Below are 15004 nucleotides of genomic sequence, written 5' to 3' on the forward strand. Positions count from 1 at the left end.
TTCTGGGGAAGAATCACTTCATGCTTTCAGATTGTTCACAGAATTCAGTTCTTTGAGAGGATAGGGCTACGGTCTTTACTTACAGTCCTTGGCTATCAACTGAGAGCTTCTCAATTCCTTAGGCTGTTTCCATTTTTTTCCACACTGCTCCTTCCATCTTCAAATTAATAATGGCAAGTCAAGTCTTTCTCACTCTTTTACTATCTCTGATACCACATTATCTCTGATTCAGGCCAAAAAAGTTCTCTGCTTCTAAAGGCTCATGTTATTAGTCTGAGCCCACCCAGAAAATCCTGGATAACCTCTTTAAAGTCTGTAAGTATAATTGCATCTGCAAAGTCCCTTTTGCCACTTTATGTAACATAAGAAGGGTTCCACGGATTAATGCATGGAAATAATTATGGGAGGAGGAAGGGATTCTATCACAAAAAGGATCCATTGTGGGATTTAATATTTTTTGGCTTTAAATTCTACTTTATCTAATATTAAGATCACTAAATGTTTTCTTATTATTTCCATTTGCCTAGTATATCTTTCAACACACATTTTTAGCCTTTGTCAATCTATTTTAGGTGGCTCCTTTAAACAACATATCTTGTTTATATCTTGCTTCATGAGGAAAATTAAAATTTTTCTTTTAATAGCGAGTTAGGTCCACCCATATTTATTGATATGCCTGGAACATTGATCTCAACAATCTTATTGTCTGACAATCATGTGTATATTTCTTGAGTTTCTTTCTTACTTAATATGTGTTCTCCACTCTTTTAGTTCCCTTTTGTCAAGAAGATTTATATTTTGTTTTAGCGTACTTCAATATTCAAATGCCCTTAGCCCATTTTTTTATTTAGCACTTTGGTATAGAGTCGCTTAGTTTTTATGTATCCAACTCCCACCTATTGGTCATACACTAGTCTATGAGAAATCCGACTTCTCTTTCTCCTTTCTTAATTGCATGATTAGTTTCGACAGAACATAGATTTATACACAGTCTCACCTTTGCTCACACCTTTTCTTCATAGATCTGAAATATTATATATTCATCTTTATTTCCTTTATTCATATTTTCCTTCTCACCTCTTGGTTAGAGCTTGTTAATTAGTGGATTTCTCAAAAGAACATGAATACAGAATTCCTTGAGTTCTTGAATGTTTAAGAACTACTTTTCTAAGTTTGGCTAAATATAAATTTCTGGCTTCATACTTTTTCACGGAGACTTTTTTAATGTTCCCCCATTCTTGCCTTGCTTTATCATGTTTTTTTGAGAAGTCCAATAGAGATCTATGTTGCCCTTGCAAGTCAGTTGATTTAGTTGGAAATCTTGAAGGCTCTCCTTTAATTTTGAAGTCAGTGTTGCAAGGAAAATGCACATAAATTTTCCCAGGTACAAAGTGGCTCTTTCAGTATGTAGATACATGTCTGTCTATTGTGGATTTTTTGAAATATGGCTAATTTGTTTTGTTTTGCTACTGTATAGACACCAATTATACATATATAGTTTTCTTTCTCTTCTGCTTCAACACTGATTCTACCTCATCTTGCTTTCTTTCTCTTGGTTGTTTCCTACCTTTCTTCAGTGCCACATATTAAATTTTATTTGAATCTATTCTCCTTTGGACACCCTGTAATTTTGTCTTCTGAAATTAATTGTGCTTTCCTCCATTTTTTCCCTAAGTCCAACTCTTCATTTCTCCCTCGTTTTTGGTCATTTTTTTTTCTTCTATTTTTAAAATAGCAATAAAAGATACATAACATAAAACTTACCAACTGAATCTTTTTTAAGTGCACGGTTTAGTAGTGTTAAGTACATTCACATTGTTGTGCAACCATCTCCAATAATTCTTTTTATCTTGCAAAACTGAAACTCTGTATCAAATCCGCATGTCTCCTTCTCCCCAACCACTGGCCACCTTCTACTTTCTATTTCTACAAATTTGACTATACTAGATACCTCCTATAAGTGTAATTATACAATATTTATTTTTTTTGTGACTAGCTTATTTAACTTTTAGGGCACTTCAGATCAATCTTAGGCCCACCTCCAAATCTCCTCTTCTCTCTCCCATGCAATCCTCCCACTATCTTTGTTTAAACACAAAGTTTAACAGCGAGAGCTAGAGAGAGCACTTGCTGGATTTGGGAATTTTTTTTGTTTTTACTTATAGGTACAGTTGATTCTCATTTGAGGATTCTGTATTTGCAAATTCATCTACTCACTACAATTTATTTACAACCTTAAAATCAATACCTGGGGCACTTGTGGTCCTCTGGGATATGTGCAGAGCAATGAAAAATCTAAGTCACCTGATGTGCAAGTTCCCGGCTTCCACAACAAGGCAACACTCTTTCTTATTTCAGCTCCCATTTGGTAAACAAGTATCCTTTGTCTATTTAGTGTTACACATTTTGGATTTTTGTGCTTTCGTGTTGGTACTTTTGCACTTTCAAACAGCCCAGGAGCATAGTGCTGTCTAATGTCCCTAAGACTAAGAAGGCTGTGACAACTGAGAAAAATGCAAGTGTTATATAAGCTTTGTCCAGGCATGAGTATTCTACTGTTGGGTCTTAAGTTTAATGTTAATGAATCAACCACATATATTAAACAAGTTGTTCTTCCACACAAACACTAAACGTTATATATTGATCAGTCACTGACCTCCGAGACCCAATCCACGCTTTTTTATATACTTGAGTTTCATTACTGTACCAATGTAAAGATGGGTTAGGTCACTTACAAGTGGGTTTATTCTTATATAAAACTTCAATATCCATACCATAAGGTTACTGGCAATTTACAAAAAATACTGTACATTACAAAAACTCTAGTAGACAATTACTACCAACCTAAACCACCCAAAACACATCTTAAGAAGCACCTGCATTAAAGTACATCTCTCAAATAGTGTCAAATAAAAATCTGGAATGCACACTTATACTTCCAATAAAATATTTAATAAAACTCTTTTAAAGTTAGAAAGTGCCAGTCTTTGTCTTTAGACATATTCAAATAGTGTGGCCTAAAACAAACCACCATGACCACATGCACCTTCAAAACAACTAAGCATTGTGTATGATGAAATTATTTTTCACTGCTGGCTTACCTAATGAAAGTTAGTTGTGTTTGTTTGTATATGTTGGGGGTTAGATTAGTGGGACAAGTGGAAAAAGAAACTTTTGCTAGTTCTTTAATTATGAATATCATTATCCAAATATCTGATTCAAATAAACGGAACAAACCAAAAATAATAAAATGCTTTGGAATAAATTAAAACGAGACAAAAGATTTACATACTGAAAACCAGAAAACACTGCTGAAAGAAACTCAAATAGACATAAATAAATGTAAAGCCACACTTTGGTCATGGACCTAAACACAATATTGTTAAAATATCAATACCACTGAAAGTGATCTACAGAATCAATGCAATGCCTGTAAAAAATACAAAGGTGTTTTTTTGCAGAAACAGAAAACTCTATCCTAAAATTTATATGCTATTTCAAAAAAAAAAAAAAAAAAAAAAAACAAAAAAACAACCCAAATAGCCAAAACAATCTTGCCAAAGAAAAACAAAGTTTTAAGACTCACGTTTCCTGATTTCAAAACTTAGTAAAAGCTATAGTAATCAAAACAATTTGGTACTGGCATAAGGGCAGATATATAACCAATATAACAGATACCAGAAATGAACTCTCTCATGTATGATCCAGTGATTTTTGACAATGGTGCCATGACCACTCAATTGGAAAAGGTCTATCTTTTCACCAAATAGTGCTGGGCAAAGGGCAGCCAAATGCAAAAGAATGAAACTGGACCTCTGCCCTTAACCATATACGAAAGTTAACTCAATATAGTTATCAAAAGACCTACACCTAAAAGCTGAAACTATTAAACTTTTAGGGATAAAAAGGGGAAAACATCTTCATGGTACTCGACTTGGTGATTATTTTTTGGATAAGACACCAAAGCATAGGCAACAACAAAAAGTATTAAATAAATTGGACTTCATCAAAATTAAAATCTTGTGTTTATGAAGAACACTATTAATATAATGAAAAGACAACCTAAGATTGGGAGAAAATCTTTGCAAATCATTTATCTGATGAGGGGTTAATATTCAGACTATTAAAAAAAACCAACCTCTTACAACTTGACAACAATAATACAAATAATTTAAAAATGGGCAAAGGACTTGAATGAATATTTCTCCAAAGAAAATACACAAATGGCCAATAATCAAATGAAAAGATGCTCAACATCACTAATTATTAGGGAAATGTAAATCAAAGCCACAATGAGATGACACTTCACAACCACAAGATTGATTATCATCAAAACAACAGAAAATAAGTGTTTGCAAGGATGTGGAAAAATCGGAAGCCATGTGCATTTCTGGTGGGAATATAAAATGATACAGCCACTGTGAAAAACAGTTTTCAGTTTTCTCAAAAAGTAAAAACACAAAACTAGAATATGATCCAGTAATTCCATTTCTAAGTATATATTCAAAAGAATTGAAAGCAGGGCCTCAACACAGAGTTGTATACCAGTTACCACAGCCGCATTATTCACAATAACCAAAAGTTGGAAACAACCCAAATGTACATTAACAGATAAGCAAAATGGAAATATACATAACAGAATATTATTTAATCTTAAAAGGAATGAAATTTTGATACATCTATAATATGGATGAATGTTGAAAATTATACAAATTGAAATAAGCCATATATAAAAGAACAAATACAGTACAATTCCATTTATATGAGATACTAGAATAGGCAAATTCAGAGACAGAAAGCAGTATAGAGGTCATTAGGGGATGCGGGTTGGGGGAAGTCGGTGAGGAATGGGGAGTTCCTGTTTAATGGGCACAATGTTTCTGTTTGAGATGAAAAAATGTTTTGGAAATGGATAATGGTGATAGTTGCACAATGTTGTGAATATCCTAATGCCCCTGAATGCATACCTACAAATAGTTAAAATGGCAAATTTATGTATATTTTACCACAATAAAAAAGTGTGAAAAATATCTATGTAATTATAGACATGAATTTATACTTTCTATGTAAATACAAGAAGTATGTACACAATAGGAGGTATATGTGTGTATATATCAAAAATTGTATTTAAAACCTACTGAATCTAAAGGTTACCAAGGCCAATTAGCTGTATAAGCTTAACATATGCCCTCCTGATGGGGAGAAATTAACCAAGTATTTAATTAACATTAGACTGTATGCTTAGATGTGTTTGGTATTATATATAAACGCTGTTTGTAGAAGCCATTAACTTACTCTAATTAGATGCTTAGTTTTATAAATGTCTGCAACACAAAACTGATTTTTTCCCTTGAGTTCTATGGCAGTATTTAAGAAGTTAAAAAATCCCATATATATAGAACTGTAACAACAGCAGCTGCAGTTTTCTGAGCTGTTTACATCAAAAGGCACTAACACTACATACATTATTTCTTTTAATTCCCATAACAAAAATAAGGTAAATAGATAACTCCATTAGAAGGATGAGAAAAGTTAAGGTTTAGAAAGGTGAAATAACGGGGCACGCAGGTGGTGCAGTCGGTTAAGCGTCCGACTCTTGATTTCCACTCAGGTCAAGATCTCAGGGTTGTGTGATCAAGCCCCATGTCAGGCTCCAAGCTCAGTGAAAAGTCTGCGAAAGTTTTTCTCTCCCACTGCCTGCCCCCGCGTGTGCGTGCGCGCTCTCTCTCTCAAAAATAAAGTGGAAAAAAAAAAAAAAAAAGACAAGACAAGAAAAAGATGAAGTAACAAGAGTTTATATCCTCTGGTGAGGATCAGAACAAGTACTCAAAACCAGATGTATGTGACAGCCCAGTCCACACCTGCAAACCCTACAGCATACATGGCAATGTGAAATCACAAGATCAGTAGGTATCTCATGGGGGTCTACTCTTAATGAAAGATATTATATTTTCTCATAAAAAGTTGTGTAATCATAGAACTCTGAACTTTTGCATTTGCAAAAATTTAAATCTAATTCATTTTATAATAAAAAAACATGGATTAGAATACAGCGTAAAAGGCAATACTAGCACAAAATTTTGAGATAGAGTATAACTTCAAAGAAATTTTGTATCAGGAGTTTCTCACAGGTCTTATGTCACCTTCGGCATGTACTAAGCAATGCAGAAGGATAAGCAAACCTGTCTCTACCTTCTTCCACTAGGACTATTTGGATGCTAATGTTTAAGAAGCACTAAGAACATGTGGCTTCTTCCTATTTTTGAATTATATCAACTGTCACAGAGAAGTGATTTCATATTTCATCTAAGTAAAAAAAGCAATGCTTATCCCTAAACCCTCAATTACATAACAGTAAGTGTGTATTCCCAGAGTTTTTCTTCAGGCATGCCTATTATTCCTAACTGTTCCTAGTTATTCCTAACAGGCCCAGAAAATGAATTTCGATCCATATTCAAGAATAATACACTATGTAACAAAAAGAATGAGTGGTAAGGTGATTGTATGGGAGATTTTAGCCAGTGCAATAAGGAAAAAAAAAAAAGAGCACTTGGAACTCTTAAATTGAAAAGGAAGAAACAAAACTGTCTTTTATAGTAGCTAACATGTTCATGTTCATAAAATTTCCTTAACAATCTATATTAAAGCTACTACAAGTAATAATTTAGCCAAGTTGCATGATAGGAGATCAACTGTACAAAAACAAATTTCTACATAGTAAGAAGCCAATAATTGATACTTGAAATTAAACAAAATCATGTGTAACAGTATAAACAAAGATACAGATAAATTTATCAAAATATTTGCAAGACCTCTGTACTGAACACTACAAAATACTGCAGAGAAAACTTTTAGATATCATAAATAAATGGAAATATTTCATGTTCATGGACTGGAAGATTCAGTATTAAAATATTAAAGCCGGCACCCATCTTGTCAGTTCAGATTAAAGAATGAATACTAAAGGTCCTACCATCCCTGGGCACAGCTGGATTGGCCAGGGAACCTGTAGGAATACAACCCTACTAGCTTAAAAGTAAAGATACAATCACCAAACGTACCAAATGTAATGAAATTTCTAACATAAAACATAAAGGTATTTTTCAGATTCCAAAACTCTTGAGATGGAAGAGACCTCTGGGGTACCAGACTAAGCAGCACCAGAGCACCTCCTAACATGGGCCTCCTAAGAAGGCGGACTCCACTGACAGGAGGGGTCCTGTCATTTGCCTTTAAAAACCTTCACTTGCAAGCCACCATATAGTTCAGGTCTTTAGAGCATTAGCTCCCTATTATCCTGGGTGGTGCCACAGCAATCAACAGCCTTTCTTGACTGGGAAAGGCCAGCCTCAGTTTTTACTGGCTTGCTGTGCACTGGAACGAACTCTCATTTCTCAAGTTTACAATATCAGTTCTCCCCAAATCTGCATACAGATTCAAAGTAATCCAAATAGAAATCCCAGTAGGTGTTCTGTAGAATTCTAAGTTGATTCTAAAATTTATATAGAAATGCAATGGATCTACCATAGCTAAAACAATATTGAAAAAGAAAAACAAAACCAAAGGGGTACCTGGGTGGCTCAGTTAAGCACTTGACTTTGGCTCAGGTCATGATCTTAGGGTCCTAGGATTGAGCTCCGCATCGTGCCCTGCATCAGGCTCCTTGCTCACGGAAATCTGCTTCTTCCCCTACCACTCACCGCATTCATTCTCTCTCTCTCAAATAAATAAAATATTTTTTAAAAACCTGAAGAATTTACAATACTTAATTTCATGACTGATTGTAAAACACATCAGTGATCAAGTTTTAGCATAAGGACCTATGAATCAATGGAACAAAAGAGAAAGTCCAGAAATAGACCCACACATACACATGATGAATTGACTTGAGAAAAGTATCAAGGAAAGTCAATAAGCAAAGAACAGTCTTGACAAAAATGCTGCTGAAACAACTGAATATCCATATGGAAAACAAACCTTTAAGTCATGTCATCCCACAAAATTAGCTTAAAATGGACTACAACCTAAAATATAAGAGCGTTTAAAACCATAAAATTTCCAGAAGAAAGCATATGAGAAAAATGATTGCAGTAAGAATTTAAGGAACATCTTTGAATGACAGTGTTAAGAAAACATAAAGCCAAGTCATAAAGAGACAACATTCACAATACATATATTTGACAAAGTTTTTAATGTGTAGTATATAAAGAATTCTTGTAACTCACTCATAAAACAAAAACTTAATTTTAAAAAAGGACAAAAGATTTAAACAGGCATTTTAAAGAAAATACACAATAAGAATACCAAAAAATTCTCAGTATTCATTAGTCACCAAGGAAATATAAATCAAAACCATACTGAAATACTATTATACATCCATCAGATGGATTTTACAATCTTATATTGAAAGATATTACAAACTTACGATGTAAGAGTTGACAAGGATGTGAAGCAATGTGAAATCTCATATTGTGGGAATGCAAAATGGTAAACCATTTTGGAAAATACATTGGCAGTTTCTTATAAAGTTAAACGTACATTAAACATTAAACCCAGAAATTCTACTATTTATCCAAGAAAAATGAATGAAATTGAAACACACATCTACACTAGATGTTCACATCAACATTATTCATAATAATCTCAAACTACAAATAACTCATATCTCCACTAACAGGTGAGTGGATAAACAAATTGTGACATAGACACACATATCAGGTTGCTACCCAGCAGTAAAACAGAATAAATTACTGAAAGAAAACCTGCAACACAGACAAATCTTAAAAGCATTTTGTTGCACTAAAGAAGCCAGAAAAAAAAGATTACACTACACTCTGATTTCACTTACATGAAATTATAGAACACTAAACTATAACATATAAACTAAACTATAACAATAGAGGACATTAACAGTTGTCTGGGATCTGAGTTTGACTGAACAGGGAAAGACATCAAGTATCTTTTCTGCATTAATGTAGATCTATATCTACATATCTCTATTTGGCAAAATCAATCTGCACACTTAATAAAGTTGATTTAAAAATTCCTCTAAACACAGGTTCAGTGAAATAGAACAGAGCATGTTATAATCAAGGCAGCTAATGTTAGAGACCAGGTTATAAATATTTATAAAGAAGCCATATATAAAATTTAGAATTAGGATAAGGTTGAGGAGATGAAGAAAAAAAAAGTCTGAGGAAGGTTGCATCATACTTTTGGTATTATGAAAATAATTACCCTGCAAAAAAGGAGCGGTGAGTCTTTAACAAAATTGATTTTAACAGAAGGTTCAAAATGTAATACACAATAGATCTAATATTACAATATATTTTTGAAGAGCTCTTTCAAAAAGCAGTTTTTTTTTTTGGTGAGCAGTCAATGCATTTCCTTATTTCCTTTCTGACAAGAGGAAGACAAAGCAGAACTCAACCTGACTAATCCTTTCACAGGGCTCTCTAAATCATTTTTTTTCAACTTAGCCAAAACCTACTTTATAGCTTTATCTTGCCTTTCCTCAAACCTGTCTATTCACTGCACCTCTTAAATTACAACTTGTATACTATTATATACAAAGCTCTGGTGTTTGAAATGCCAGATACAGAATGGATAATACAGAAGTCTGTGGCCAGCAGTTCTAGCTACTTTTTTCAAAGCTGAATTATTACACCCTTAGTTCAATATAGGTATTTAAGTTTAGATACCACTGTCCAAAGAAGTCAAGCAAGGCTAGCAAATGATAATTAAAAAAAAAAAAAAAAAAAAGAAAAATTAATGGTTTTCTGTCCTAAATAATATCTTTTTACATACTTTCAGAAACACACCAACTAATAACGAAGCAAATTCTATTACTTTCAGTTAGAGTCCTGAGCTCTAGTATGGGTCCCAGTTCTATTTATGGAGAAGTACAAACTTGCAAAATGTGCTAGCAGCATACTACATTACTTATCTATATTTTAATTTAAATTTCTCAATACCTCTGTTTTAACACTTGCTTTACACATGAGTAAATGAATGAAGCTCAGAGAGGTGTGTAACTGGCGCAGACTACCAAATGACAGAGCTATGATTCAAAATCACTTTAACTCCAAAATTCATGCTTGTAAGTACCATGCGGTAATGCCTCACAAGAGAACTCAATTACTCTGAGAGGTCTATCTAAACTTGAGAGAAGAGTGACAACATAATTTTTTAAAACTCCATTTACCTTCAGGGGACGCAGAGCACCACAAAATTTTGTCCACCAGCTATTTTCAATGAATTCTAAGTGCCTCTCTCTTTTCCTAAGGGTTCGTAACCTTTCTTCAAATTGTTTTAAGGCCCGTTTATCCCTTGCTGGCAAAGGTCGACCATCTTTGCTCTGCAAATAACAGAATAAAATAAAAGTTTTTTATCATTAAGGTCTCAGTAAAGTACCCATCAGATTTAACAAATCATGCAACAAGCCCTTTTTTAGGTTGGATACTCCTTATGCAAATTTACAAACTGAAAAAAAAAAATGACAAGATCTTTGTGACAATACATATCTCTGAACCAAGGTCAGCATCAAAATGTAGATGTATGTCCATTTAATATCAAACTTCTTGATTTCTATTTTCCAAATATATAGTAGTTATGTGGAGAGAGATAAATATCTCTAAAAATGCCTTTTTTGTAGGGCACTTTATTCAATTTGCTCACTTACTCTCCCTCACCTCCAAGCTCCTCCTCCTATCCCTTATCTTAATATATTTGGTTCCACCCCTCCCCTCCCTTCAATCAGCCCCTGATTCAGACAGCAGCAGAGGGATGTAATACTAGTATGTGCTATATAGGTTTTTATAACAATTGCTAAAAATTATCACTTTCTTATTCTCCAAATACTTTTGCAAATGAATGTTTTCTTTGGCCAACTTACTAACGGTAACTCTCACCCATCTATTTTTATGTGATGCTTACTATAACCATGAGCAGTACTTTTCTCATGATGTCAAAGATAACACCTTCCTACTTGAACTCCCACGCCCCCTAAGTGTCTTCAATAGGGTACAATAAGAAATTCCAATAATATGACAAGTGCTAAATACAAAAAAGGTGAAATGCAAATTTGTTTGCTTTTATTGTAGGCAACAAGAAAAATATTTGCAGTAAAGATATCAAGGGTGCCTGGGTGGCTCGGTTAAGTGTCTCCCTTCAGCTCAGCTCATGATCATAGGGTCCTGAGATCCAGCCTCACATCAGGCTTCCTGTTCAGCGGGGAGTCTGCTTCTCCCTCTTTCTGCCCCCACCCCCTAACTCATGCTCTTTCCCTCTCTTAAATACATACATACATACATACTTTAAAAAGTAAATTGTAAAGATATTAAAATGTTAATATCCCTAATTCAGATTTAAATAGGTTCTTAAGCGTCAACAAAACTGCTCTCTAACATAGCCCAGTACAGCCTCATCTGAAATCATAGATATAATGAAGACAAAATTCAACTATCCTTTAATAAAGAGATCTACATAGTTATAATGATCTCTTTACATAATGGCATTGCCATGCTCTTCTGGAATCAGTTGTCCTCTTCCATACCTTGTCATGTTGCTTCTCAAACTTTATCATGCATAACAATTACCTGCAAAGTTTGTTAAACACAGATTTCTAGACCCCACAAATAAAATTTAATTGGTCTTGAGTGGGGCCTAAAATGTGCATTGAGGAGATGCTGGTGCTACTGGTCCAGAGACCATACTTTGCATTCACTAGACTATATTTAATCACCTTCACTCCTTTTAGTTAAGTAATCAAACTATAACCCCCCCAGAAAAGAAGCCTCAGAGAAAGGTATTTTTGGAAGGACAAAGGAATGTAACAAACACTCCTTTCTAGAAGAAAGATCCAAGCAGTAATACTTTGTGTGTGTGGAATGAGAAAAGTCCAATAATTTGTATTTTAAACATAGAATTTTTCTCCGAAGTGCCTTTCTAATATCAAAAGGATACCAATAATAAGGTAGTTTTATATAATAACTACCTTTCACTAGTTCAGGAGAAAAAAAAAAAGTAAACCGATTTAAGGGTCCACTGAAAATAAACCCAAGTTATCCATCTGCCTATTTGGTGAGTATTTCAGAGGAGTGAAGGATAGAACTCCATTCTGCTTTGCCTACTGACCAAACCAATATAAGAATAATTTTTGGTCAGAGAAACAAAACACCAGGATAGAAACCCAGCAGTCAGCTAATTATCTCATCTGGAAAAAAAACAAAAAAACAAAACAAAAAAAAAACGTAGTTATAAAGTATATGAATACATACCCTTTGTTTAAAACAAAGTAAAATGTGAAAGCTTCCCTTCACACTGTCCCAGAGTACCACTGCCCTTTCTTATTGTTATCACCATTAAGCAATTCAGTATCCTTCTATACATTTTCTATGTATTTGCATGAATGCATATATGCTAATATACGTATGGGTTTTTGTTGTACCTAACAGCTATCATTTCTTGAGCACATTTCTTGTCCCTAAAAAAAAAAGATTTGTTCTTTTATATTTATTCTCCTTAAATCTTCAGAATAAAACTCTGAAGTTGGTAGTAATATTATATCCATTTATTAGATGAGTAAAATAAGGCTTGGACAGAATTATAAGCATAATGAGGAGAGAGAGAATTTGAACTGAGAGCATCTGGTTTGGTTCTATAAAGATATATTCTTCAGTCTATAAATACCTACCTCATTCCTCTTCATCACTACACACCACATTATACCATAGTATCTTAATAAATACCTTACTTTTGAGCACTTAGATTGTTTTTTTTCTTGAGAGTATTAACAATGTGCACAAACATTCTTATTCATTCTTATTCACCCAGATACAAATATATACATGTAATTGAGTAAGATATGTTCCTAGATGTCAACTGCTGGATTAAACTTTATTAAAAGGGATGTGTTTGTATACAGGCACATATTACATCATACAATTTTCTTTAAAAAGCTGTATGGTTTACATTCCCACAAGCAGGACATCTATTTCTAAAATCTCTTTAATAATTGACAAAAGTAAAAATTTCAAAGACGTCTAAAAGATTAAAAAAATACTGACTTGTTCTAATTAGCATATCTTTCATTACGAGGGTGATCAACCATTCTGGTTTCTGCACTGCAAGTTCCATGTTCTAGAAAATCCCCTTGGGTCCTAGGCAAGCTGGGATGCTTGGTCTTACTCTACTGAAGAGCTGAAGCATCAGTTTATATTTTCACTGGACAATTCAATTTTTCCTTCAGTATACTCTATTTGTGTCTTTTGTTCATTTTTAACAGATTTTATTTATTTATTCATGAGAGACAGAGAGAGAGACAGGCAGAGACACAGGCAGAGGAAGAAGCATGCTTCATGCAGGGAGCCTGACATGGGATTCAATCTCAGTCTCCAGGCTCACACCCTGGGCTGAAGGCGGCGCTAAACTGCTGAGCCACCAGGGCTGCCCTCCTTTTTCTTACTGATTTGAAGATGCGCTCTCTCTCTCTCTCTGTAGTATATATATATATATATATATATATATACACACCCTATATTGCAGATTATTTCCTCCTACATTATTGCTGGTTCTTTAACTTTCTTTTTGGTGGTGCTTTTTGGGCACATAAATTTTAGAAGTTAAAAACGTAAAATTCACCAATCTCTTAGCATTTAGAGTTATCTTGTGTCTTGTTTAGAAAGGTCTTCTATACACCGAGATAAAAATTTTATTTTTACTTTCTCCTAATGTTTTGTAAATTTTGTATTTTATTTGAATTCAGGATTGTTTTACTGTATGGGATGGAGTCTACAAAAATTTCATATTTTGTCTTTTATAGATTGCACTAAATTTCCACATAAACTTATGAAAAGCTATCATCTCTATAATATTCAATCTTCCCAATCAGGAACTGATGAAGTTCTCCATTTAGTCCAGTCTCCTATTATGTATTTAAATAAATTTTATAATTTCTACCAGGAAGATTCTGACATTTCTTATTATTTTATAGTTTGCAGCTATTGTGAATGAGATCATTTTCTATTCCATCTTCCAACTGGTTAATGATTTATGTTTGTATCCAGCACTTTGATGAACTCTTATTAGTTCTATTAGTCAGTTTGTTCTTTCAGATATTCTTTGTAGATGATATCTGTGACTAATAAAGAATATTTCCCTTTTTCTCCCTCTCCCTCTAATGTTTATACCTGCATTCTTTCTTATCTAAGACCTCCAGGAATATGCTAATGAGCAACAAGGGTACTGACCACACTGCCCTGTGTGTGACTTCAATGGGAATATTTATTAATTCATCATTAAGTATGACGCTCAATATAGGGTTCCTTTCTAAGTACTCTCTTCTCTTCTAATTTTTGTAAGGCTTTTTTAAAAATCGTAACTACAAATTGACTTTTACTAAATATTCTTTAGCATCTATTTAAATGGTTATATTTCTCATTTATCCTCAATACATTAAACTCCTTTAACAGATTTTCTAATGTATCATCCTTGCATTCCTAGGATAAACCTAATCTGATAATGCTGTAATCTCTTCTTACAGCACAGGTTTGAATTGCTAATATTTTTCTTTGTATTAAAACATTTGCTTCTATGTTCATAAGAAAGACCAGTACATATGTAGTCATTTATTTTGTACGCAATTATCATCTGATTTCTGTATCAGGATTATGCTCTCTTAGCATAATTTAGAAAACTTTCCATTTTTTCCTATGTTCTATAATTAATATTTATCTGTTACTTGAAAGTGATAGAGGAAGAAACTTCATTGTGTTTTTAGAAGTACATTTAACTGGCAAGTGATTACATAAGTATTTTTAGCTTATTCCACTAGTACATATAACTTGAACATACGTGATACCATAAAAACTGATGTTACAACATGAAATCAGCATATCTGAGAATAAGCAAGGTCTTGACCAGACCTGAGCAAAACTTTTGCTTTTCGCTGTTAGAACACTGACAGAAATTCTCAAATTGACATTGTCTTGCATATCACAGAAGA

The 15004-nt window shown here is 33.6% G+C and overlaps 1 protein-coding gene across 1 annotated transcript in view; it reads right to left on the bottom strand.

The window, feature by feature from the left end:
- The window catches only part of LMBRD1 (LMBR1 domain containing 1), a 109349-nt gene that overhangs the window by 34518 nt on the left and 59827 nt on the right, over positions 1 to 15004 (bottom strand). Inside the window, 1 exon segment of the mRNA XM_025444405.3 lies at positions 10205 to 10357. Coding sequence (XP_025300190.1) covers positions 10205 to 10357 — 153 coding nt within the window.

This window comes from Canis lupus, chromosome 12, assembly GCF_003254725.2.
Source record: "Canis lupus dingo isolate Sandy chromosome 12, ASM325472v2, whole genome shotgun sequence".
In the NCBI taxonomy this organism is placed as follows: domain Eukaryota; kingdom Metazoa; phylum Chordata; class Mammalia; order Carnivora; family Canidae; genus Canis; species Canis lupus.